The sequence below is a fragment of the Varanus komodoensis genome, unplaced genomic scaffold (assembly GCF_004798865.1).
Source record: "Varanus komodoensis strain SLA01 unplaced genomic scaffold, ASM479886v1 scaffold9, whole genome shotgun sequence".
In the NCBI taxonomy this organism is placed as follows: Eukaryota; Metazoa; Chordata; class Lepidosauria; order Squamata; family Varanidae; genus Varanus; species Varanus komodoensis.
Genome location: NW_025336598.1, coordinates 19,036,475 through 19,062,196, shown reverse-complemented (window position 1 = coordinate 19,062,196; position 25,722 = coordinate 19,036,475). Strand labels below are relative to the sequence as shown.

Here is a 25,722-nt window from a genome sequence, read left to right as displayed (position 1 = left end):
ACCGCCTGGCGCGTCGTCGTTTTTTGGCGCCAGGCAAAGACCTTTTTATTCAAACGCTATTTTTTTCGGGCCAGGTTGACTCATATTATATTGTTTTATTCAGTCCTTATTTATTTATTATTGTGAGCCACCCTGAGGCTTCGGCGAATGGGGCGGCATAGAAGCCTTCTAAATGAATGAATGAATGAATGAATGAATGAATGAATAAATAAATAAATGTCACCTCCACTTTGTTACCTTTTGGAAAACAACCCAGAAATGCCCCCTTCCTTTATTGTGTTCCATGACATCTGAATCTAGAACTCCAGATTGCTGAAACGGAGTTTTAATCAATGGTTCGTTGTTGGGCTCTTTTTCCCCTCAGCAACCCAGAATGCCATGTTCAGATGACAGATTGCACAACCCTATAAACTTCCTCCTTTTGCTGAGGCTGCAAAAAGAATGTGCAGGAGAAGGAAGTCAAGCACCTTGCAAGCCACAGTGGACCTATAATTGTTCAAGGCTCACAACTTCCGTGAACCTATTTTACACTAAACAAAATAGTATAATTACTCTCTATATTCTCAGACACAAATACTGAATTTAATTAACTACAGGAGCTCAACCAGTAGCAATACCAAAAGCTCTGGATATCTGTTTTGGTAAAATTGTTATAATTGTTCAGAGATGCTTGCAGACATAACTGTGTTTTACCGTGAATAACATAATCCTGTTTCCTGCAATATCTGTAGGCTCCACATTTTGCCCATGGATAAACCGACTTTTCAAATTCAGAGAAACCACATCATCATCAAAGGATCTGGCAAAGCTGTTATTCCTCAGGCTCCCGGCTTGCAAATCTTTCTTGAAAGAAAATGAACGCAGTCCAGGCTGAGAATAGGATTTCCTCATTGGCCTTTTTTCCAGTTCTTCGTTAACCAACGGTTGGAAGACAGCTCGGAATTTATCACTTATGGAAAAACCTCCAGAGTTGGCAGTTTCATGTTGTTGGGAAAATGAACCAGAGTCCAAGTTTTTGGTATAACTAACATCGTTAAATTTTTCAATACATTCATCTATGAGTGCTGGAGGTGCATTTTTGTGTGCCACTGTCACTCGACCACAAAACAGCACCTCAAATTTTTTGCTAAATGGATCATCGACATCTGAAAGGTTATTCTGAAATTCTTCTTGACGTGCAATCTTTCCAGCTTGTCTGATGGTGCTTATAATCTCAGGCACCTGTAAGAAAATATATCAGAGCTCATTCCAGAAAAGAAAAGTAACAGCAAGTAATCTAGGAACGTGGATCACTCCTAATTTTGAAATGCCTCTGTAAAAATAATCTCTGGGGTCTAGCTGCACATAGATGTCCATCATTTGATGGTCACCACCATCAAGAGATATGTGTGCCAATTTGCTATCACAGACCTAATTCTACAGAGAGAATTCTCATTCTCACCTTAAACAGAATTATTTTCAATGAAGCTAGATCACATGATTAGCTGCCTCTGTATTTCAGAGCAAGTTCACACACAGATACTGATTTTGCTTCCATTCTACTTCAGTTCCTATTCCCTGTTCAGGGATGCACTTGAGTAAAATTCCAAGTGATATATATGGGCTGTAGTCATAAGGGGAAAACAGCTAGCCCTTAAGCACATACCTAAACTTGGCCACACAAGTTCAATGTATTTAATCCTGACCCAAGTGTGTGTTTGCACAGATGAGTGCATACGATAGTATGAAAGGTGTTTTATACATTGATGAGCTAAGATGAATATTATTTAAGGAGAATGTAAATACAGCTTAGCAAATCCAAATATTTTACCTTTCTGTGTACAAAAGATTACTTTTCTCGTATAGAAGACCGAGGGACAGTCAGTCCAATAATACATATAAACAAAAACCACATGGAAAGGCCGGATAGCATTACTCCCTAGGACAGGCTGCTGTATCCTAGAAAGGGGTCATGATGCCACGGGAAATTTATTCAATTTCCCACATGGTTTACACATTTTTCACATGGCAGAAGATCAAACTGAGAGAAACAACTCCCACACCATAAAGATAAATCAGAAATGGAGCACACTTCTTACTTTTGAATCCTTCTGGATTCAAGCCATGATGGCATTAGCCTAGAATAAAAAGAAAGTATGTTTGCAGATCTGCTTCACTTTGCATAAAAGTTTGACCCAACATTTTAAGGAAAAAAATTGCTCATGGTGAATTAATCCTTTCAGGAATGAAGTGTGATACTTTTACTCTGAGAGCACCATCTTATTATGATGCCCATAAGCCCCTGAACTCAAATGCTTACAGTCATCCTATGCAGAGTGAGAGGAGCAGCAAAAGTGATCTTTGCTTCCAACCAGTGTATTTTATTCTAGCTGGAGTATTTTGCAGGGGGAAAGAAGTAAGGAGACTATAGGACCCTCAAGAGGACTCATATCCTGGCCTTGCCAGCTGCAAAGGGGAGGAGGGAGAGAGCTCTATTCCCAGCTCCAAGGTCAAAGTACAGTCTCCAACCTTGATAAGGTAAGATGAAATACTGCACGTCCTCTCAGACACTGTCCAGGGGCCAAAGGATTGCTCCCTTGAGAACCATCTGTGTACATAAGCAGATCAACATTACTGCAGAGAGAAAAGGGAAGCTCTCTGACTTCTATCTGACTGTATCTGCTTTTTAAAAAAGCAGAAGCACATTTCTTCCTTAATGGTAATAGAAAGGGTTTACATCCTGATTTCACAAAGACCACAGTAAGGTCATTTCAAGGATAACAGACATATCTCAATAGCATTACTCACAAGATTGCAGTAAGAAAACAAGAATGGTCTAAAATGAGATGGGAAGAATTACTTCATTCTTTGAGCATGGTGCATGACTCAGACTTCCAACATACAGTTTGGCTGCACTTTGAACTAACAGGTAGCCAGAAGCGCAAGAACAAAATGCTCTCTTGCACTTTGTAAGGTGTCATATATATGGTTGGCACTACGTAAGTAATAAAGTTACTGCAAAAAATTGTATATCTTTACTCAAATCTTTACTCAAATTTGGTATTATCAGTACATGGTGAAAGTATCTAGCATTTATCTTGTCCAGACAGAGCTTCTGACTGCTACTGACACTTAATATTATTTTATTTAATTTTTGTTTCTTTCACATTTCTACTTTAAACTCCCTCTGCTACTTATTGAATTTCTACCAATCATTAGTAATTTTATTAGAGAACAGAATGTGATGGGTAACTTTCAAATAACAAACAGAAAACAAGAAGAAAGGGGGAAATATATTGGCTTTCCGCCAATGAGCTAAAGAAAACATACTGAGCCAGGAATCCTCAAAATGATTCCCTCCAATGAAGTCTCCCTTCCATGACCCCTTTTTAAAAAAGGAGAAAAACCTTGGAAAATGTCTTCTTTTCTTTCTTTCTAGCCTCTAGTTTTGTTCCTTCTTTCCTCTTTGACTTGCTGTTTCCCTTTCCTTCCAGAGGTGTCTACCCTAGCTATTCCTCTCCCCCAGCCTCTTAAGCTCATTTTCGACTAGGCAGGTCCCCATCGCAGCCACCATAGGACTATGTGGTTCCCACAGCAGCTTCTCAATTTCTCAAATATATGCCCTTAGATCCAAAACATCCTAACATTTGCTTTCATTTGCAAATGCCAGTCCCAATTTATCTGGAAACTATAAGATATGAGAACTCTTGCACAAAGAAAACAGTAAAACCAACCCAGAACTAAAACACACACCTCCAATTGCCCTCAGCTACAGAGCTGATACTGAGAATTCCACTTAGTGAAACATATATCTCTTCCTATTGACTGTTCAGGGAAATAATAACATAACCTTGGCTTAAAATAACTGCAAATTCAGGTAAATCGAAATACACACTCACCCCCTTCGTGTGCACATTTAAGTATTTGGAGGCATAACAACCCATTTAGATCTGCAAATAATGGTTCCAAAATTACTTTTAGCTGTAAAAAGAAAAGGACTAATTCACCAATACTAAATTTGTAGTAAGTGCCTCCCAGGACACTCTAATTATGACCGTTTTTATTTGGCTAGTTCTGTCTGTTGAAATAAAAAGTTTTATATATTGTTTATAAATAGAAAATATTTATAAACAGAAAAAACTCTGTTACTTTCCAGTACAAACAAAGTTTTCAGCGGCAGAGAAACCAAAACACGGCCAGGCAGCCTATTATGAACCACAAACCAGAGTCCTGCAGGTTTGATTCTAGTTCCTTGCTCCAGTAGAGGATGATGACTACCGGCAGTTCAAGCTGAGACACTTAAACATCTCAAGATCTTCCAGGCCTAGGGAATCAAAGCCAATGTCTGCCGCAATCAGTCCATTAACAAAAAGTGAACAGTGCTCTCAGGAGGCAAATACATGAAGTCCTGCACAACTTTCACATGATGCATTGGCACAAGGCTCATGAGTCCAGGGGCAGGAGAAATGTGATTACTCTAAATGTATGTTGTAGAAAGGGAAAGGTCAGGAGACTTTGATTTTACAGCATATGGGGCATTATCAGTGAGGGTGTCAAACACTTTCCTTCATGGATTGCTTCCCTGAAGTTTGTTGTTGCTCAGAACTTGCTGTAATACTAAAAGTGAGTTTGACTAGAACAAAAACATGTAGGAGAGGAAAGTATAAAGAGAGACTTCCACCATTCATCATTAAAAATGGAACTCTTCCTTTGAATGAAGCTTAGCTATGAGATTTACTTTTAAATCTACATACATACTGACTCTACATACTCAGAGTCACTGTATTTTATTTATATTTATATCTTTCCTTCTCTCCTTTCCAGAAACTCAAGGCAGCTTATATAATTTTTCTGCTCCTCTCAGCAAGCTTATGAGGTTGGCTGGGCTGAGACTCTGTGACTGCCCCAAAGTCACCCAGTGAGCAGCATGACTGAATGGGGACTAGAACCCAGGTCACCTGGGTCCCAGTCCCTCACACATAACCATAAGGTACAAATATACAACATCTAATTCTGATCCATCATCAGTTGTGCCTAAACTTAACTGCTACTATTGAACATTTGATATTTCAACATGTTCCATATTACTTCAGATATCTGATATCTAACTCTTCCAGACTTAGTCACATGGATAGTACCATGAATTTTAAAAATAAATCATTGCTATTCTTTCTAAAATGAATTATGATCCTATCCCTCAGTGTATACCTATAATAAGTAGAATAGAAATAGAACAAAATTGTAGTCCGTGTTCTTACCCAAGTGGCACAATTTTACTTGGGTTTTTACTCTCAGTTATGAATAATCCCTTTGCTTTCATGTTTTAAACAGTTCAAAAGTTCAGCCATGCTTCTTAGTTTATCCATGTGTCTGTCCATATACTTTGAGTTGCTAAAGTTCCCAAAATCAAAAGTTGATTAAACATTCCATTATGTGTGTATGTGCATGTATTTTGCTTTTGAGGCAAGAGAGCTCTTTTGTGTTCTAAAACCAGTCTGAATGTACAAAGATTCAGATATCCCAAAATATATTTTATGTGACAATTCAGCAGTCTTGAAGATCCCATGGACCATTTTCTCTAGGGAGCTGCATTTGTTTTTATTAGCAATGGAGTGGGGGGAAGGTACAACTTTACATTTCTACGCTTTAGTACTTGTAGTTAGTGCTCAAATGGTACTCTGTGTACAGTATTTAGGAGATATGATCTGGAAAGAAAGGTTTAATATGAAGAAATTCCTAATCAAAGCACTCATGACCCATCAGAATTCAAACTTGTAGGTCTTGAACTGGTGACCTAGAAAGTGGAGGAGGCCTTAGATAATGATTCAAGTGCGTCAGCACCGCACAGCATTGGCCAGGAATAATAAGCACAGGTACAGCAGCCGAACTATCACAGGGGAAAAAAGGCTCTTTATAATAACAGGCAGAAATGGGTTGATTCTCCTGATGCGTATAAACACTCCTAGGCATGGTTTGCTCACTGGCCTTAGTGACCGAGAACCGTTCTTGTTCAATGCAGACTGTACTCATCTTCCTTCCCCACCGTACTAGCAACTTCACTGAGTTAGAAAACCACTTTGCACAGAATATCTGCATGTACCCCAGTACTAGGACCCCACCACCATGTAGCTGTCATTGCACATGGGAAATGTCCGTGCTGGGAGGACGGATACCCTGGCATTTTAGCTTTCCACATGGAGAAACATACAATAATGCAATACCCACCTTTGTGCCCAATACTTTCTGTACTGGGAGAAATCTGAAAAGTGTGTATCACATGGTTACTCCAAATATATGGACTGACCATCAGCCATAACTATGAAGCTACATGTCTTAGGTTAAACATTCACTGTTCATTGGAGTTAAGTAATCAGAGGAAATGCCATCTAGCAAGTGAATCACAGCATCTAAGATACAGGGTTCTACAGGAAGAATACTTTACCAATTCTGTTTCCTGCAAAGGGATAAGCATCAAAATTTCCCCCCATTTTAAGACCCTATACAGAAAGATTTTGGTCTTGCTTGTTCTTGTTGCATGCCAAGGGTACACAGACTGGCAACACCACAGAAGGAGAAAGTCAATGAAAACAAAAAGGGTCATGCTATTAGCCTAACTTGATCCATTTACAGAGGGGCGGGGGCAGGGGGAGAGAAACCCAGTGTGGTTTTACACTTTGCTTCCATGTACATGCTGGTCTTTCCACAGAAGCTCTCCATCATAAAGAACAACTAGGTACAGCGGAGATTTAATCCTCCAAGCCAATTCACAAGGTTCCTTAGGGAAGTCTGGCCATTAGTTCAGGAATCAAGGTTTTAAATCATCTATCAATTTATTATGGGAATCAAGGAATATCTAGCCAAGTATCAAAGAACAGTGCCATATGGCTAAGTTAAGGGGCCTCTAACTTTTGCTGGCATATTTGGCATTTTGCCCTGGGCACCACCACAAATTAAGTGTTGAGGTGGTGGAAGGCCAATCACAAAAATCTTAGGAATGCTCTCTAATCTCTCTCTGTGTACTTGTGCATGCATGCATGTGTATGTGCCTTCTGTGTGCACACTACTCACTTTGGCTTCTCTTCTCTCCCTGGATCTTTTCTCTTTCTTCCACTCTGACTTGCCCTCCCCACCCCCACCCCCACTTCCTTCATCTTTTTGATTCCTCTGAACTTTCTGTCCTTCTCCAGCTCCATCTTTCCTTCCTCTCTCTCCTTCTCTTCTTCACTAGTCTTTGTTTCTGATTTCTTCTTTCCCCCTCCCCGTCTTTCTTCTCCTTTCTCACCATTAGCAGCAATTTCTCTTCCCTTGACTTATCTTTCTCCTAAGTTCAGACAACACCATTCCTCCCACTCAAGTTGGGTAGGGGTTATTATGTTGTCTGAACTGGACTGGGCTAACAAGCCCTGGCTTTTCAACCCATGAAGTGTACCCAAGTTTGTTGCTGTTTTGTAAACTGTGCATTGCTTACCATGATTTGTCCCTCTCAGCTATTTCAGACCCATATTACAACAACTAGCAGTTCGGCAACAAATTATGCTCGACCCATATTCAGCCCTTGAGTGTGGGATATTTTGGTTCACTCTCACCAAACCCATGCAACAGAAGAAGCAATTTCTCCATTCATTTTCATGAGAATAAAAAAGCCTGTTGCTGAAAATAAAAAGGCTGGAAGTCACCTTCTGATTTATTATTTATTAGATTTATATCCTGCTTTTTTAATGAATGCAAAGCAGTTTACATCTACCTCCTGCCATGGAACCTTGATGGGGGTCAACATTTCACCCTCCTGTCTGTGTGTTTGTCAGGAGGGCTTTTTCACTGCCTGTAATGAATTCCTCCATTGGCCTGCATTGGAAGTGAACAAATCCCCATGTTGAAAAATAGCTAGAAATGAGGCAAAGCTCACATACCATACCATTGACCTGCACAGAGAGAAATTATCAGGGCAGGGGTTTAAGCCCGACTATGTAGTGCTGCCTATAGGCACTGCAATTGGGACCCCAGACCTAGCAGAACTCACGTTAAGTCTGTAGTTACGCTCGGTTTCAAGAACCTTAACATTTTTATAGTACTGGACAATGAGAGTAATTCATAATAGAATCTTGGGCACATACTGTTGTCTGAGTCAAATGTAATCCTCTAAAGCCTTTACCTGGATGGATCTCTATTTTTCTCTATTTATAGCTATACCCATCATTTACATCACTATCTCAGATTCAGTAATAATAATGCAAATTTATATTGCCAACTCTCAACATTATTTTATGTTCTTTGTATATTTATTATTCATTTCGTTTCAACCCCATCTTTCCACCAAGGAAATGATGCCCAAGGTGGTCATTTGGCATATAGTATGCCAAATAACATTCCTCGCTGTTTGGCCAAAAATAACTCTGTGTTCTGGTTTAGGAAAGCCTGTTAGACTTACCTCCATGCACATGAATGCTTTTGTCCTTTTGGTGAAGTCACTAAGAAAACGAGTCATGCATTTAGAATGGGACACGTGTATCCTCTCTAACACAAGGGGCATTTCCTTTTCTAATTAAGGACTTCAAACTATAGGAAATACTGCATGGTAATGCACACTGGTATGAGGTAAGGGAATTAGCATGTGGACCCCGAGGGTGTGGAATGGGCTTCCACAAGAGGTCGTTGAGGCCCCATCGGTGCGGGTGTTCAAGGATAGGCTGGACGTGCACATGGTGGGCATGTCGTAAGCAGAGCCAGCTGGTGCCGGACGTCAGACTAGATGGCCTGGGAGGCCCCTTCTGACTCGCTCTGTTTTTCTATGTTTTCTACCCTGAGTCCCACAGAGAATTTTATCTATTGGAACAGTAAGATGGTTAGGTATTGGAAAACTGGTTCTAATCTAATAGATCTAATAGATCTGAGTCAAGTAGGTACTACAATTTTCTATGCTCAATCAACAGAAGGGGAACCTACTCATTTATGGTGTTTTCTATGGTGGTTTTAGTCCCATCCAATCCAGTTTACTGGTGACACTTGGGGTGCTGGTGTAAGGAACGTGAAAGCTCTCTTAGGGATCCTAGGGATAAACAACAACCTTGCCATTTACTGGAAACATCTTTTTAATGTTTAGCATGCCATAGCATGTAGCTTCTTTTTTATTCCTCTTGTCCTATAATAAGAACAGGAAACACCCCTATTGTTAGAGAGGATGCACATGATCCATTGTAAATGCTTTACATCAGTCCCCACTGTGGGACTAATTCTAAAAAATATTTCCACAAGGAATCAACAATATTGGTTTCCCTCACTATAGAATAATGACCAGAATGTCATTTTTTCCTCTTGGAGGTGGTTTGACTCTGTATTTGTATCTATATATGAACTAAGGCTAAAAAAGGTTGCCTTGTTTTAAGTCTGACCTGTCCATTTAAATCACTAGTGTCTTTGGCTGCTGGCAACTATCCAGGGTATCAGAAAGAGCATTCTTAAAGCCTTTAAACCTTAAACCCGAGATGCCACTTTGCAAGAGCTTGAGTTGTGCCACAATGCCTTCTTTTAAAAGGTTACAGGCGCAACCTTCATCTCACAAAATGGCTCCATCTTGCCCCCTCACCCCATTCTTTTCAACATCTACATGCAAACACTGGGAGAGATCATCTGGAGGTTTGGGCTGAAGTGTCATCAATATGCGGGTGACACTCAGTTCCACCTCTCGTTCTCATCTGATCCAGGAGAGGTAGAGTCTGTTCTAAACTGGTGCTTTGCTTGGTGATGGACTGGATGAGGGCCAATAAGGTGAAGCTCAATCCAGACAAGATAGAGGTGCTGCAGGAGGGCAATCCGTCTAACTGGATAATTTTCAAACTGACCTTGATGCGGTAGTACTCCCTCGAAAGGTGGCCTCGGTGGCCAGGAGCACTTTCTATTGGGCTTGGGTGATTTTTCAGCTACATTCCTACTTGGATGAGCAGAGCCTTGCCACAGTTATCCATGCACAAGTAACCAATCTCCTGGATTACTGTAATGTGCTCTGTGTGGGGCTGCCTTTGAAGACTGTCCAGACACTCCAGCTAATTCAAAACAGAGCAGCCTGGCTGTTAAAGAGAGCCGGTTCTAGCAAGCACATCAGGTCAGTTGTTCATCAGCTATTGCTATTGCCCAGGCCCAATTCAAAGTGCTCACATTAACATATAAAGGCCTAAATGACTTGGAGCTGAGATATCTGATGGAACGCCTGTCTCCTTGCCAGACCACTAAGATCTTCAGAGGAGGCCCTTCTTCATGAACCTCCCCAAAATGAAGGGGAGAGATGGTGAGGAGAAGGGCCTATTCTGCTACTGCATCTTGCTTGTGGAATGCGCTTCCCAAGGAGGTGAGGTTGGCACTTGTTGCGACTTGTTTTCCATTGCCAGGTGAAGACATTTTCATTTAATATTTGTTTTTAGTAGAATTTTTGGTTCTACTTGTTAATATTCTATTATGTTAATATTGCTGCTCTCCTTCTGCCATTTTTATTCATTTGTACTCCTGTCTCGTATTTTATGCAATCTGCATTTTATGCTGCATACCAGATTTTACTGTTTTAATCTTGTTTTTTGGTTTTATGAGAATTGTTTTGCCATACTTGTGAGCCTCCCAGAGAGCCTTTGGGTTATGGGGTGGCATACAAATGTAACAAATCTTCTGACCTGCAAGAATGACAAAATAACTCAGTTATTCTTCCAGTAAATGTGATTTCCCAGCATATGGGTTAAGTCAGAAAAGCAAGAGACAAGAGTATTTTCTACATAGGAAGTGGCATGAGAACATGACAGAAAGGAAAAGACGGGTGCAGATATACTGTAGCTCTATATTCAGTGTAGTTTTCCCAACTTAAAATGAATTCTGCAAACATTCCTCTCTGTGGATGTTATTCAATAGTGGGCAGGTCTAGTAGCCAACAGTATATTACCAGTTTTGAGGAAGGCTAATGTAACTTCTTAAAAGACCTGTGTCTTACTGAGTTTTTGACTCTGGACATGACTATTTCAGCTTGAGACTGTTTGCATAATCTTATAGAGAAAATAAGCTACAGTGGCTAGCTTCCTCTCTCTGTGTGTGCTAGTTCTGAGCTGCCATATTCACATAATCACCCTTGCTAGGCATGGATTGTTGCAATGTCTGAATCCAGCAAAGCTGGGTCTTAGGGGTGGTTTACAAAGTTAAACCCTAAAACAAACAGTGAGTGTTAGAGTGGTTTGTAATCCAGTCCAAATACCTACCTTCACCAGGTTCAGAAATCACAACAAATTGTGTCCTGTGAAAGGAATTATGCTGATTTGGTACCATGAACTGCACATGCAGAGATAATTTCTTTTGTGATCATGCAAACCTGTCCTGGGGCAACCAAAAGTAAAGGAAGCTGGATTCTAAAGCTTATCTAGTCTTATTAGCTCGTGGCAGATAATATGTGTAGAATCCAGATTTTGACAAGCTAACTCAAGTATTTGATTAGATCCTCACTGCTCCTTATTTTCTGTCCCAACTATCTCCTCAGAGCTTCTATGTTTGCAAAGAACAGGGGCAGTAGTAATGATAGGCATTTTATTAAGTCTCCCCAATATCTGGGTCTGGCTCCTATTATTGTTTTCCTTATTACTCTCTCAAACATACTATGCTCTGCTTCAAAAGCTGTGTAATATGCTGCATCTTTCTGCATTTTACTACTATTATTCAAAAGAACTATTCATTTTCAATAGAATGTTAAAGCTTTTTTCTTTTTTTAATGCCGGGCAACAGCCCAGGGATGCGATTCACAAATGTGAAATTATAATGGAAGCAGACTCATCTGAAAAAAACAAATGCTAAAAGCCTTCTGACAATGCATCCTATTCAAACCTACCCAGAAGTAGGTCCAAATGAACTCAAAAAGGCTTATTTCCAGGTAGTGGATATAAGATCACAGCCATCATCTGTTTAGCTGGGAACTGTTTGCTGAATTTTGAATCATTATCCTTGAGGGTAACCTACAATTATGGCTTTTGGTGCTACCTCTCTTATCTTCCTGACTGTGTCTTTCCTTCAAAATTCTAGTTAGGGAGCTTGAGTGCTCTTCAACACTAGAGACATTCAAGAAGAAGCTAGACAGTTATCTGAGTGGGAGAGTGTAACTGGCATCCTGCACCAGCAGTGGGCTGGACTCAAAATGGCCTTCTTGGCCCCTCCTGTTCTATGATTCTATGAAGGGTGGCTCTTTCAACAATTCATGTTCCTATTTGCAATGTATTTCTTCTACCACATTTGAATGCAGTAAAGTAAATTCCTTAAAAGACCTGCTTTTGAGTCCATATTGATTGTCAAATGAACAAGCTGATCTCAGACCAAAATCACTAACACAGGTCATTCCTGTTATGTATCTGGTCAACTTCTGGTAGTCTATGTAAGGCCAAATCCAGAGGTCACATCATAGCATGATCTTAACCAGATCCTGTGCATTGTATTCATGTGTTCTACGTATGGTTATATTCTCTTGCTTTTGATTAAGAAAAATATCTTTAGAACACTTGTGGACAAAGAACAGGTCCCACTAGAGACTCAGGGAGCAGTCTACTAGGTCTGGAGCTTGGCCCCAAATCTCTGAGAAGTCATCTGTCTTCCATGGGTACTTGCTGAAATAAAGATGCGAGGTCTGTTGCTTCTGATCTTGCTGGATTAGCTGTTCATTTACCTATATGTGGCTTTGGATCACCTCTTGCCACCTGAGGATTTTCTGTCCATGTATCCTCTGTCTATATATCCCTTTTCGGAAAAAGGAGTATTCTTAGGAGACAGGGTACTTTAGACACAGGGACAGACTTTACAGCATATATAAATTAGCAAATGGAATTTTTGTTTTCCTGTATGTCTGAACCTCTGAGTCCTGCATCTTTTCAGGATGTAGCACCAGCCCTGCAACCCACTGAAGATTCAATATTCAGCAGACACTAAATGTATCTGAAGAGTTGGCAAAAGGAAGGTTAACTAAACTTTAACTAAAATGGCCTTTCCTACAGGCTGTGGATATTAGCTCTAAGAGAACTAGATGATGCATTCCCTTCTTTTTCTCACTGGGTCATATACAGGGCACATCAGAGCAGCAACGCATTCAATAACAGTAACTCTTACATTAGTGTGGCTAAATGACCATTTTGAAGCATGATCACTTAGTGTCATTTAAATGTGAGTTCACCTCCATAAAGCATAAAATTCAGAGGTATCTTTGATCTACCAGAATACTCAGTTAAGGGCTTGCAATATTGTACAGGATGTTGTTTAGATTACAATCCTTTTGCTTTGTTAATTAGACTCTTCAGCAATTACTATGGGAATTAACACAGTACTAGCAGTACTAGGGTGATACAAAAACAACAGAAACATAAAAGGGATAATTGATTATTTGCTATCCATAGGCAAAATCTTGCCTCTTTGGCGGGGGGGGGGGGAGGGGGGGGTGACTGCACATTATTAAGAGCAGTGGAGATACTCTTTAGTAAAGAGATGAAGATAATGTGTGTAAAGCGAGCATTTCAGTTAAGAGTAAGGATGGTCAGGAGGACACAGGAGAAACAGAAATAAATTTGTGTTCTTTTTTCCCCTGCAGTTTGAACTACTAAAAGGACTGCTACATAGATCTTTTGTAAGATGCTTCTGCAAATGAGTATTTTTTAAAAATGCCATTGCTTGTTTTCTGTAACTAAACTTGTTTTCAAACTCAAAAAACTCAAAACTCAAAAAAGTCTTATGACTATCTGCTTGGGGCTATTGTTGGCCAGCAGGTGACTGACAGCAGCAGCTGATAATGATGGTCTGGAAGAATAACAAAGGCAAAGAAATTTCTCAAAGAGGAAAAGCCCTACTGTTGGGAAAATAAAGTATAAGCTGAGAGGAATCTTGGAGACAGAGTGATGAAAGGGTTTTGTGAAGGCAAAGATGTACACATTTTTGTGTTTGCTGCAGACAAGACTGCCGTAAAACCAGCATATACAAGACAACTATAATTGCTACATAAATGGTGCAATTCTTCAAATTTATCAATAAGAAGTAACTAAATTCATTAAAATTCTTTCATGTGCTCCTGCCATGGATGTCTGCAAGAGCGGGAATGATAGACAGCAGTTTGTGCTTTTAATTGTGCAACCTCTCTCCATACTTTCCTTGTGTGTGCTTTTTCTGGCTTAGTATCACATTCCATGACATTTAAAAAACTGTATAGAAGAGCAGAAGATCCTGGGAATTGAACAGCACTAACGTAAAAATGTTATTTTCAAGAAGCATCATGAACACCAACCAAATTTTATTAGGAATGAGAGATAAATTACACATAGGAACTAGGGTACTCTCAACCTTTCAAATGTATGAACAGAATACAGCTGTTTGAGTCATGCATCTTACGCCATCACTGTCCTTATCGTAACATCAACAACTCCATATGACTCGTCCTAGAATGATTTCCTTCACCTTGCAAATGCTGGGGAATATTCTCTAGAACAATCTTTTCAACCTCTTGCCTTCCAGATGTTTTGGGCTGCAACTCCCACATTTATTTATTTATTTATTTATTTATTTATTTATTTAAAGCATTTCTATGCCGCCCCCATCGCAACAAAGCCTCGGGGCGGCTCACAAAAAATACATAAAAACATACATAAATAATAATAATATAATAATTTAAAAGAAAAAAACATTTAAAAACCCCTGGTGCATTCTCGGCTAATTTTAAAATCCTAATTATTTCAATGATTTAGCAATTAAAATAAGTTTTAAATAAAAAGGTCTTAGCCTGGTGCCAAAAAACAAATAACGACGGTGCCAGGCGGACCTCTCTGGGGAGCGCATTCCATAGATGGGGCGCCACCACAGAGAAAGCCCTCCTCCTCACCCTCCTAATATCATTCACAGAGGATTCCCGGAGAAGGGCATCCGTTGCTGATCTCAAGGGTCGGGAGGGCATATATGGGCGGAAGCGTTCCTTTAGATATCCAGGTCCCAAGCCATTTAGGGCTTTATAGGTCATAACCAACACCTTGAATTGGGCCCGGACTTCAGTCGGGAGCCAGTGGAGCTGACAGAGAACTGCGGTTATATGAGAACAATGCCCAGTCCCCGTCAGCAACCTGGCAGCTCTATTCTGCACCAACTGAAGTATCCGGACCGTTTTCAAGGGTAACCCCACATAGAGCGCGTTACAGAAATCTAATCGGGAAGTTACCAGCACGTGTGTCACTGTCGCCAGGCAGTCATTCGTTTCACACCACTGGCCATGTTGCCTAGTGCTAAGTGGAGTTGACATCCAAAGCATCTGAACAGCACCAAGTTGGGGACAGGAGCTCTGCAGAGTTCCAGTACAGTCTGTGAGGAGTGTCTTTAGCCACGGAGGGAAAAAGGAGTATGCTTAATCAGATTTCATGCATCTAGAAGAGCCAGGACTTCTTATCAGCCATTTTTACATCCGTTTTGATGTATGGTACAAAATCAATATGGTTTTGATTTTGAACTATAGCAATGTTTTTTTTAGGAATTTTTCTTTGAACTGCTCCATTTTATTTATGGTTGCTTGTTTTAAAAAAAGTTCTGATAGCATCAGAGAACAGATTTCTGGTAGAGCTGGGGGCTGAGAATCAATAAAGCCTTAATACCAGGCTTATCAGCAAAGGCAGATCTAGCCTGAGAAATTTGTATCTCAGGTCTACCCCTCTGATTTTTTAAACAGGTGGACCTGCTGTCCACTCAAGGGCTTTCTACCCACAGCTGAAATTTTCATGACTCTCTGTACTCCATAATGATCCTTTACAGAGGCCATTACAGAGCTGAAAGCATAGTTAATATTGATGGAGAGAGCTGCTCAGATTCCTGTCCACTGTAATATAGGCAGCGCATAACAGATTCAGGTACATTTACAAGTTGTTTTTTTCTGCATCACAGAAGAAAACATTAACTTCTGTGGAGCTGCAGAGCATACTACCTCAGCTCCAGGGACAAAACAAAGAAAAATAGGGAGGACTTCCACTGGGACCTTCTGCAAGAGCTAATAACAAATAGTTCTAGCCCTTAATACACTCTTCCTTTCAGTTTAATGGAAGCATCTGCATTTTCTTAAAACACCAGCAACACTAGATTATGCTGCACTGTTGTCATACACTAATATACACACACACCCTTTTGCAAAATAGGAACAATAGCTCTGTTTTGCAGGACTCATATACCCACACTTCCTCAGCCACAGTCCTGCTTCCTGCAATATGAGTACAATAATGATGAACCTTATCTGCACACAGATAAAGTTTAGTATCCTCCCTTTCCAACATATCACTATCTCTCAAGGTACCCTTTTAGGGTTTATTAACTCTGCAAAAATATATATTAACAAGACTTGAATTTAAAAGATCCTGAACTCCTGTTGTTGCTTTTACTTTTTCTTTTGGCAGACACACTACTACCTCAACCCAGCTGAAGAAAACTCCTGTATTTCTAAATTGTGGGGGGTTTTTTATGAAGTCACAATTACTAACAGGGAAGATCCCCAAATGTTTAACTATATCCAGAAGGCTTAACACACCCAGATAATGGGCATGTTGACCCTTGATGTGATTTCATTCATTAGCTAAGAACACCAAAGGCTGAAAGCAGGCTAATTTCTCATGGTATCAAAGAATACAAGCTACACATTTCAACTTGTATCTTGGGTTTTTATAAGGGCTAGAGACTTGTGTAACCTCCATTGTGGGCCTAGTTAGGATTGTCCTTACAAGCAGCCACCCTTCTGCATGTTAAAACTAGGTACATTTCTGGGTTCTCCCATGTCTCACTTTGCTTGTGGGTTGGAAGTAAGTACACATGAGGGACATGACTGCAAAGCAGTGATGTGCACAGTCACTGCCAGCAAGGGAGCCTATCATACTAGTGTCCATTTACTTTATGAAGCAGGCATAGTGTACTATGAAGCATGCTAGCAAACCAAGGGCCTAACAGGTGACAGCACTGCATGGCTGGTCCTGCCAGAAAGAAAGGAACCCCACCACTGTTTCCAATCCCAAACCCAGGTGTAATTGATACAGCACCCCTGGCTAGGCAGTGTCCTTTTGTGTTTTGGAGACCTGGAGGGCAGAAAAAGATGCAGAAGGCTTGTGCAGCATGAAATGCTGATGCACTTTGAATGGAGCTACTTCAGTGTGGAGGAGCCTTTTCTTTGTCGTACAAGGAGGTACTCTGGCAATGCAGGTTAACTTGAGAGTATTTCCACTGTACTTAATTTGCTGAGCTTCCTGAGCCTTGCGTACATGGCTGGAGACCAGAAGTACAGAGAGATAGGGTAAGGACTAACATTTCAGCCACTCTTCTGCTCTCAGACTTACATAGTAACTGGCATGGGGGAGGGGGAGCTAACCTGCCCCCTTGACCCCATGAGCAGATGCCCATGGCTTCTGCCAACTGAGGCAACATAGTTGGCTACCTATAAGGAGCCTCTTTGCTGGTGAAACACCAGTTATGAAATAGCTTTCTTAAGAGAGGTTCCTTCCTATAGGCATTTCAGTGATAGGTAAAGATTTATTTATTTATTTATTTAGACAGCTTATATGCTGCCCTCTTTGCATAAGCCTCGTCTTTGAAGTCTTTCAAACAATTTGTATTCAAAAAGAAAAAAAACTGGACTCTTTAAGAGCCATGTTTTATTTTATATTCTGGGCTTCTGCATTTTAATTTTATTCTCATCTGTTTATGCAGCATTTACAAAATCATTATTTTGTTTTTGATGTTGTATTTTTATTCTGTATCTGTGAACCAGAGAGCAGACTATATTTGTGAATAAAGTAAACATTAGATGTAACCATCACTGAAACAAAAATGAGAAAAGGGGTTTCAGGAAGTATGTTTATATGTATTATGAAAGCATTAACTTTCTATAAGAACTACTTTAAAAGAAATGAATTGGGTTACTCTGTCTGTAGCACTAAACAGTCTGGCTCAATGTTAGGATGTGAATGGTGGTAGTTGGACTTCAGAATAGCTATTAACACAATGGATGGCCCTTCCCAAATCCCTGTTTCTCAGTTTCAGTTCCTCCTGTCTAACAACAAGAGCATGCATGGTAGAGCTATTATAATGACAAACTTATATGAAAACTGAAGACTACAAAGTGTATTGTATTTAAAATATCATATATGCCTATTTCTACTCATACCCAGATCTAGACTCTGAGAAGCTTAATTTGTGACCATGAAAAAAACACTAAGCCTACTTTGCTATTTCAAGCAGTTATAAAAACTGTATTATACATATCAAGGAAGAGGAACAATCCTAACATTATGCTTAGAAAGTGGCCTGTCTCTTCAGGACAACCGTACCTAACTAAGTTAAGTCCATGTGACAGACAGAAAGGATGCAAGTGGGTAGATCTACATGGTTTGAAACAAGGAAAGGTCTGTGAGAAGTAGTAAGGCACAAAGCTTTCAGTTCACCCAAGACAGGAAATATGAGCTGAGAATAAAAACCAGGAAGAAGACCAGGAAAAAACTACAGCTTACTTCAGATAAAGAACACACTCCTTAAATCAGATCTACTACTGGGGTGAAGAACTGGGTAATAATGGTTTAGCCACTACCATTTTCTCTTGTAGGAAAAAATAAAGTATTACAGTCTTTGATAAAACGTGTATGTACTAGGAGACAAATGAAACAAGTTTCAAATAGCTTATACTTGAGATTTTTGTTCCAGTTTTTCAATTATATTCAAGGATATACTCTGAGAGGCAAGGAGAAGCAATTTTGCATTTTCTCATTGAAATTCAAGTTCACTCATTGTGAATCACACACTGGAAATAGAGTCCAGTTTATTAATCCCTCATGGGCACACACAAAAAGAAAGATATGCTGTACTACACAGTGTACTAGAAAGTGCCTATGCTTGGAAAAAACAAAGTTGCTATCAAGTCTCATGGGCAGACAGCTAAAATAGACAGAACCCCTGCCACTTTTTCATACTTCTAAGACCCCCACAAAGGTTTCTACATTACTGAAACAATGAAGGTGAAGAAAAATGCAGACCAAACAAAAAAAGCTAAAATGGGTTAATGGTGAAATTTCACTTCTTAAGACAATGCCATGTTTAAAATTAAATTTTCCCACTCCCACAAATCAGCTGGGAAGCAATGATGCGCTGTTAGAGATTCACTCTGTTTACATATTCTAAAGAAAAACCAGTTATAGACGTATTTTTCTCCAACTAAAGCTTGCTTTTGATGTACATTTTCTTCTGCAGAAACCAAAACATAGCTCAGTGCATCTGTTAGACAGATAAGAAGATAAATTAATTAAAACTCCTCCTACCTTTGCCACCCAGTTAAACAATGGTGACATCCTAACAGGCGCAGATACAGCAGCGTGTTGCAAGTTGTAATTCTACCCACTTTCTCCTCTTCTGTTTTTGGTATGTACTCTTTCATAAAACCTCTCTCTCACACATCTGCCTCAAGCAGTAAGTTCATTTACTGGGAAGCATGAAAGCGCTTCTTTCAGAGCATTTGCTCCATGCTGAAAGAAACATGCTTGCTTCTAGGTCTCTAAGCTACTATGAGGTCACTAGTCTCTCACATAATTCTACCGTCTATCACAGACATCCAGTGCAAGAAAGGAAAAGGCTGGCTACGTTATGAACAGAAGCAAGTCCTCTATAGGCTGGTTTCAAAAGAAGACTCCACCTACTACCAGGGAAGAGGGGGAGAATAAAGTACTAACAAAGTGCTGCTCTGTAGATCAGTCAGGAAGTTGTGAAATGCAGCAGCTTGTGTTTAAGAGCACTGAAATAACATGCCAAAAGGGGAAAAAAATTATGAACATAGACTGGCAAATTTTACGGAGCTCTGAATAAAAGGCTGTATTCATAACTACCACTTTAAAAAACCTAGCTGTTAATAGGGCTTTCTAGAAGCATTTCAATATTCAAATAAATAATGTCACTGCTAATTGAAAATAAAAACAAAGCCCAGCATTCAGTAAAACCAGCTTTATCTATCTGTTTAACTGTATAACAGTAGTGCAATAGTGGAATAGTGCATTTTGTAATATAAACATAAAACACAAAGTGAGCATTTGTAATTCCTTAAGGTTTATTTTTAAACAAGTTGAAAAATATCTGTAATTAACGTTAGTGGTTTAAAGTTAAATACTGCCAGATATAGATTCTTTTTTTTTTCCTTCTGGAAAAAGCAGACATGAATACTTCCTTGTTAAACTGCCAGAATGTCTCCCCTTCTGAAACATATGTAACCGTTGGGGGAAATGAGAGAAGGGGGGAGAGAGAGAGGTCAGAATATGCTATCTGTGATCAGCAATACAAATAGTGCAGCCGTGGTTCCATTACTAGATCTGTGTGAAATGCTGGTATTTGTAAGCACTCCTCACACAACCCCACATCAAACAGGATATTCTCCTCACAAATCAACTAGAATACAATGTGGTAACTGGCGAATGTCATTGTGTTAAAGTTGCATCAGAGCTGTATCCAAAAAGTGTTTTTATAACAAAGTATACCCTATGCACACATATGCAAATCTCATCACTTCACTATGAACGGCCAGATTTTCATCATCAGAATGAAAATGATCAGCAACAGGGTGAAGAGGCAGCACAACAGTAACCGTTTTTCAAATAGGTTTTAGGCCCTCTTTTGCTACATGACCATTTTTATCAGGAGGGTGGCAGGGAAAAACAACAGTACGCTGAGAAATCGCAAAGTAATGTATGCAACTCTCTTTTTTTTTACTGCATGGGCATGAAAGTGATGAGCATAGAAGCCACTAATGTTATTTTCTAGCATTAGTAAAAGCTAGTATAATGTGGACTACATGGGAACAGAAGCAGTCGCTCACACACCTGTCACACAAACAAAACACAGGGGCTGCCACCTCTTAATCTTCCACAAGATGCATATTGTCAGATGGCAGAAACTGCTGCACTGGGACAAAACATCTAAAACCGCTATACATTAGGAACATTTATTTTCCTGAAAGTTCTACACAGAACACAGAAATCAACACTCCTCTAGGTGTACTGGTACATTAATGGGGTGCATGTGTGTGTGTCAGTCTAAACTCACAAACTTGAATAATGGCTACTTCTTTTGATAGTTAATTAACATTATTCTCTCAATGAGATAACCAACTTCTCTTCTGATCCAATTTATACAACCGATATAATTTTGCCATGGCTTATTGTGAGCTGGGTGCAATTTGCATATTCACCACCTGGCTACAGCTTGTGTTATCCAAACCTGGGCACTGTGGCTTTTTAGAGAGTTCAATAATGCTCATATAACCCATGGGATGTTATATATTTCTCTTGGGTTGGTGAACTGTCAAACAATCCATCCTACCCAGGTCTGGATGACACGATAAGCCATAGCAGGACAGCAATTTTGGAAAGTATTTCAAATATATTTATAATCAACAAATAGGCAAGGTCAGCATTAGCATTCTCATATTAAAGATGGAGGCTGAAGCTGAGAAACAAAGAACTACCTTATTTATTTATTTATTTATTTATTTATTTATATCCTGCCTTTTCCTACAAAGAGCTCAAGGCAGCTTACATCATTCTCCTCCTCCATTTTATCCCCACAACAACCCTGTGAGGTAGGTTGGGCTGAGAGTCTATGACTGGCCCAAAGTCATCCAGTTGGCTCCATGGTCGAGTGGGGACTAGAACCCAGATTGTCTGAGTCCCAGTCCCATGCTCTTAACCACTACCATATCAGATGTAAGACTTGAGCAAAGGATGTTTGGGTCACAGGTCAGATACTCTGCTAGCTTTCAGCTCTTGTGGTATAGTAGTTTACAAACTTAACAACTCAAACACTTCCAGGTCTCTTTGACAGGTAAACATTATTGCTGCTCTTTCACGGAGAACTGGGGATGTTGTGTCTCGCTATAAAATAAATGTGTCTTCACAAGAAGACACATTGAATACATATTTAGTGCTGGAAGCACCTTTGGATTATATAAATCATTGTCACTGTTTCCCATAATTCATGGTAACTCTCTCTTTGGTCCAAAGCTTGGTGTGCATTCATCAGAGGTACATGTGGATTGGCTACACAATTGAGCTTCCCTATTATCTTCAGTGCTGAGAAGCAACAATACTGATTTGCAAAGCTGTTCAAAGTCAATGGTGAAGACCTTACAAGTGTGGGAATTCTTGTTCAAGCATCAGCCCAATCCCACATGCTTCAGGGCAGGTAAAACAAGTTAACTACCTTTTCACAGGCCTTGAGAAATGGAACAGTATTGTACTGGACTTTTGTCAATGGAATGCCTAACACAGATTGGATTAGGTGTTATGATGTATTGGATCAATTTGTGGAATAAAGTGTTCAGCTACAGAATACGGTTTAGTTCTACAAGGGATGAGAAAGTTGTTATTTCACTGATAGGCAGTCTTCACTGATAGGAGGAACTGTGTGGAGTAGCTAAGAATTAGAAAGAGATGGAGGAATAGGTTTCAGAAAGTAGTGAAGCTGGTGGAACAGGGAGAGTATTAGTAAAATGACTGGAGGAAGATTATAGTATAGTAGGTGCAACTGATTGCAAGCAGTAAAGATCCTAATAGCAAATAATAGATAACCAAATGTATGATGGAATAAGCTTTTGTGGACTAGAAGGCACTTTGTGGAAGTCACAGAAAAGGGTGAAGTCTGTAGACAGCTCTCACACAGGGCCCAAAGGCATGAAGAGCTGGTATGGAGACAAAAAAAGGGGAGGGGGAGTGTCTAAAGGAAGAGGGAGAGTAGGCAGTAGGTTAAAAATAATCTGGGTAAACAATGGGATAATTCTACCTGCCACAAGTGTAGCACAAACTAAACTGGGCAAGGCTAAGAAGGCCGCCTGCCTTTTTTTGACTTGATCATGCACATTTAACAGCAGCATTTAAGAAATTAGCTGCCATTTGACTTCTGTTTGACAACTCTCAACAGGCATTCTACCTGGCTAGAGGAAGAGATGAGAACAGGGCCCACTCCATCAGCTTTGATTAAAAGATCAGCTGCCATTTGGCCCTCCCCCTTCCTGAACTATTACCCATTCAGAATGCTTATTATTAGAACTACGATGCAACTATTGTTAGAACCATGCAACTAGGATTGTTTCTTTCCCACAACTCTGCCAAGTTTCCATCCCTTTTTCTTTTTGATTTGTCTGTTAATGAAGGCCCAAAGTAGCATAGAGTGGTCTACACAGCAACACCATTCTAATGCCATCTTACTACTAAGAGGAGGAAACCTCCATTTTACAATCACTTGCAACTCTCAACTAAAAACAGGAGAAATGCTATTTGTCATGGGATAGATGCTGAGATTGTGATGGCCAGCCTGGCTGAGATCATCTCAAGGCTAAATGCCTTCACTTAGCAAGCTCCTTGAGTGGTAAATTGCCCAACGGTCAATTTATGAGAAATCTTCAAGAACCCATCTTTGGGCTGAAGATGAACATTGTGTGCACTATCAGCTAGGCTAAAACATATGATTATTTTGGGGAACCTCCACCTAGGCAAGTATGCAGATATACTTCACTGGAAAAGAAGTTTGGGGTCTTCAGTACAAGCACCAGAATGCTGATCTCCCAGGAGAGGGAGTGCCTGCCAGAGGAATTGTCCCAGCGAGCCCACAGGCTTCCAAAAAAGCAGGTAGGCAGCTTAATACAGGACTGTGAATAATTAGATGGTGTTTTGCAGTCTAATATGCCATTTGCCACTGCCCTGCCACTTACACTATTTAGCACTTGGTGCCCTGAAACTGTTCATCCTTTCTTCCATTCTGTACTTCTTGCTTAGACCCTGACTATGACTTGTACTCTGTTTTTACCAAAACACAGAATAAATAACCCTAACACTGGTTAACCACCAGGTTGCATGTAATGTCCAAAATAAAACCTGCAACCTCATTGTGTTCAGACACAAGAAGGTTACAAATAAGCCCAAGGCAAAATACCCTACGGCCAGTCGCACCCAAAATATTGAAAGCGCTTGCAGAGTGGAGAGACTGGGTTTTTCTTACTCTCGGTGGTGACGGCTATCAGTTGGCTCTGCAGCACTAGGCCTTGCACCCATAGCTGGGAAAACATGGGCACAAGGTCACCACAGCATCTTTTAAATTATAAACCTGTGGATGAGGACCATTCCAAGTCAATTTCAAGTGCTTTATATATGCTAAATAATATTTACACAGTCCTTTCGATGATATTATTATATAAAGCAGCAATGGGCAACTAGCAGTGAAGGCTGGTTTTGTGATCACAGGACTGAGGACTCATGCAATAGTTATAAATTGTTCTTAGATGCACTTATTTCTTCTCCCAGTTGCATAGTAAAAGTGCAGTCAGATTACTATGCTGTGACAGCAGGAAGCTGTTCAGATATTAAATAATTTATTTTTTATTGTCTCTTCATGATTAACCAGCTATTCCCCATACTCCTCTAAAAGTTTAGCAATATACTAAAAATAGAGCCCTATATTTTAATGTTTATTATATCCTATGAATAGATTAAGGAACTGTTTCCCAAATTACGATATATACATTTTGAACAAATAGAAGACTCCAGAATATACCATCTAAAACTATAAAATGCACTATTATACAGTGTTTTTAAAAGTTTTTAAAACTGCATTGTATAAGTGGAAAGCTTCAGTAATCTTTTGTGGGGGATGACAGAGCAGAGTAGATATCCTTTCCTTTCATGAGATAGAAACTCTGGCCTCTGTGCATAAAATACAAACCCTATGAGGGCAACTGCAATGGAGACAATTCCTTGGGAGAGAAGTGGTCACTTCTGACCTAATATAGGGTTTTCAACCTACCAGGAAAAAATAATATTGTGAAATACTGTGTGTACATTCCACTACATTACATCCACACACTTAACCTTTAGTAGTGCCCTTAGCTCTATTCTTCCTTTTTTAAAGGCCTTGGGTGCTGACATGGGTAGTGACTAATGAGGCAAATGACTATCACAATTCAGGACACAATTCAGTGCCAAAAGTTCCCCGTTTTAAAAAAAATAAATATTTTCAGTAAGTCTAAAACACTTTTATGGTAACAGTGAAATATCACTTTGGTATCAGTGAATGTACAGTGAAGGAGTAGAACCATATCCTTTAATTATATATTGTATATAAGATAGCTATTGCAGTTTTAGCAAGACAGTTAACAGGTGTGGTCAAACATAACAAGAGAACCTTCAAAATAATTCAGTAGCAAAAAAGAAACAATGTATCAGGATGTTGAAAATAAGTTTTATTTCTCAGAGTACCCCATGTACTTTGGCCCCATACCATATATTTTGGGTCTTTGTGGAAGTTAAGATTTTTTAAAATTGCCTGTGCTGATCTCTGCAAAGGTATGTCTGCAAGACTCAACCTGTTACCAGTTCTAGGTTCATCTTGGAGATGTTACCTTTTCAGAGTTGGACTTTCTGGAGAAAGAAAGCAGCATGGGAAGAACATGGGAAATTTTCAAATGGATGACAATGTTGTGTTGAGCTCCCTCTGCCATTACATTCCAGGGCAATTCCACAATAAATGCTGATCTGGAAGCCACCTAGTTCTAGGCTCTGTTCACCCCAATCCATGAGAAGAGGTATCTCTTCGTATGTCCAAACTCATTTAACACTCATTTGCGGCATCACTTGTATACTGCACTAACGGAGGTCTACAAATTTTGAGAAATTATTGACCCCCAAGATAAATGTGCTAATTCTTACATATTTTAATTAG

General features: G+C 39.8%; 1 protein-coding gene across 6 annotated transcripts in view; it reads right to left on the bottom strand.

Annotated features, from left to right (window-relative positions):
• The window catches only part of TBC1D1 (TBC1 domain family member 1), a 114,777-nt gene that overhangs the window by 54,987 nt on the left and 34,068 nt on the right, over nucleotides 1-25,722 (bottom strand). For 4 of the 6 annotated variants that reach the window (XM_044417732.1, XM_044417731.1, XM_044417733.1 and 1 more), the window contains one exon: nucleotides 694-1,221. The exons of 1 other annotated variant lie outside the window; for it this stretch is intronic. In XM_044417732.1, the coding sequence (XP_044273667.1) occupies nucleotides 694-1,221 (528 nt within the window). Of the gene's footprint in view, nucleotides 1-693; nucleotides 1,222-19,289; nucleotides 19,654-25,722 lie in introns of those variants that run through there. One more of the 6 variants, XM_044417735.1, reaches the window with a different exon arrangement.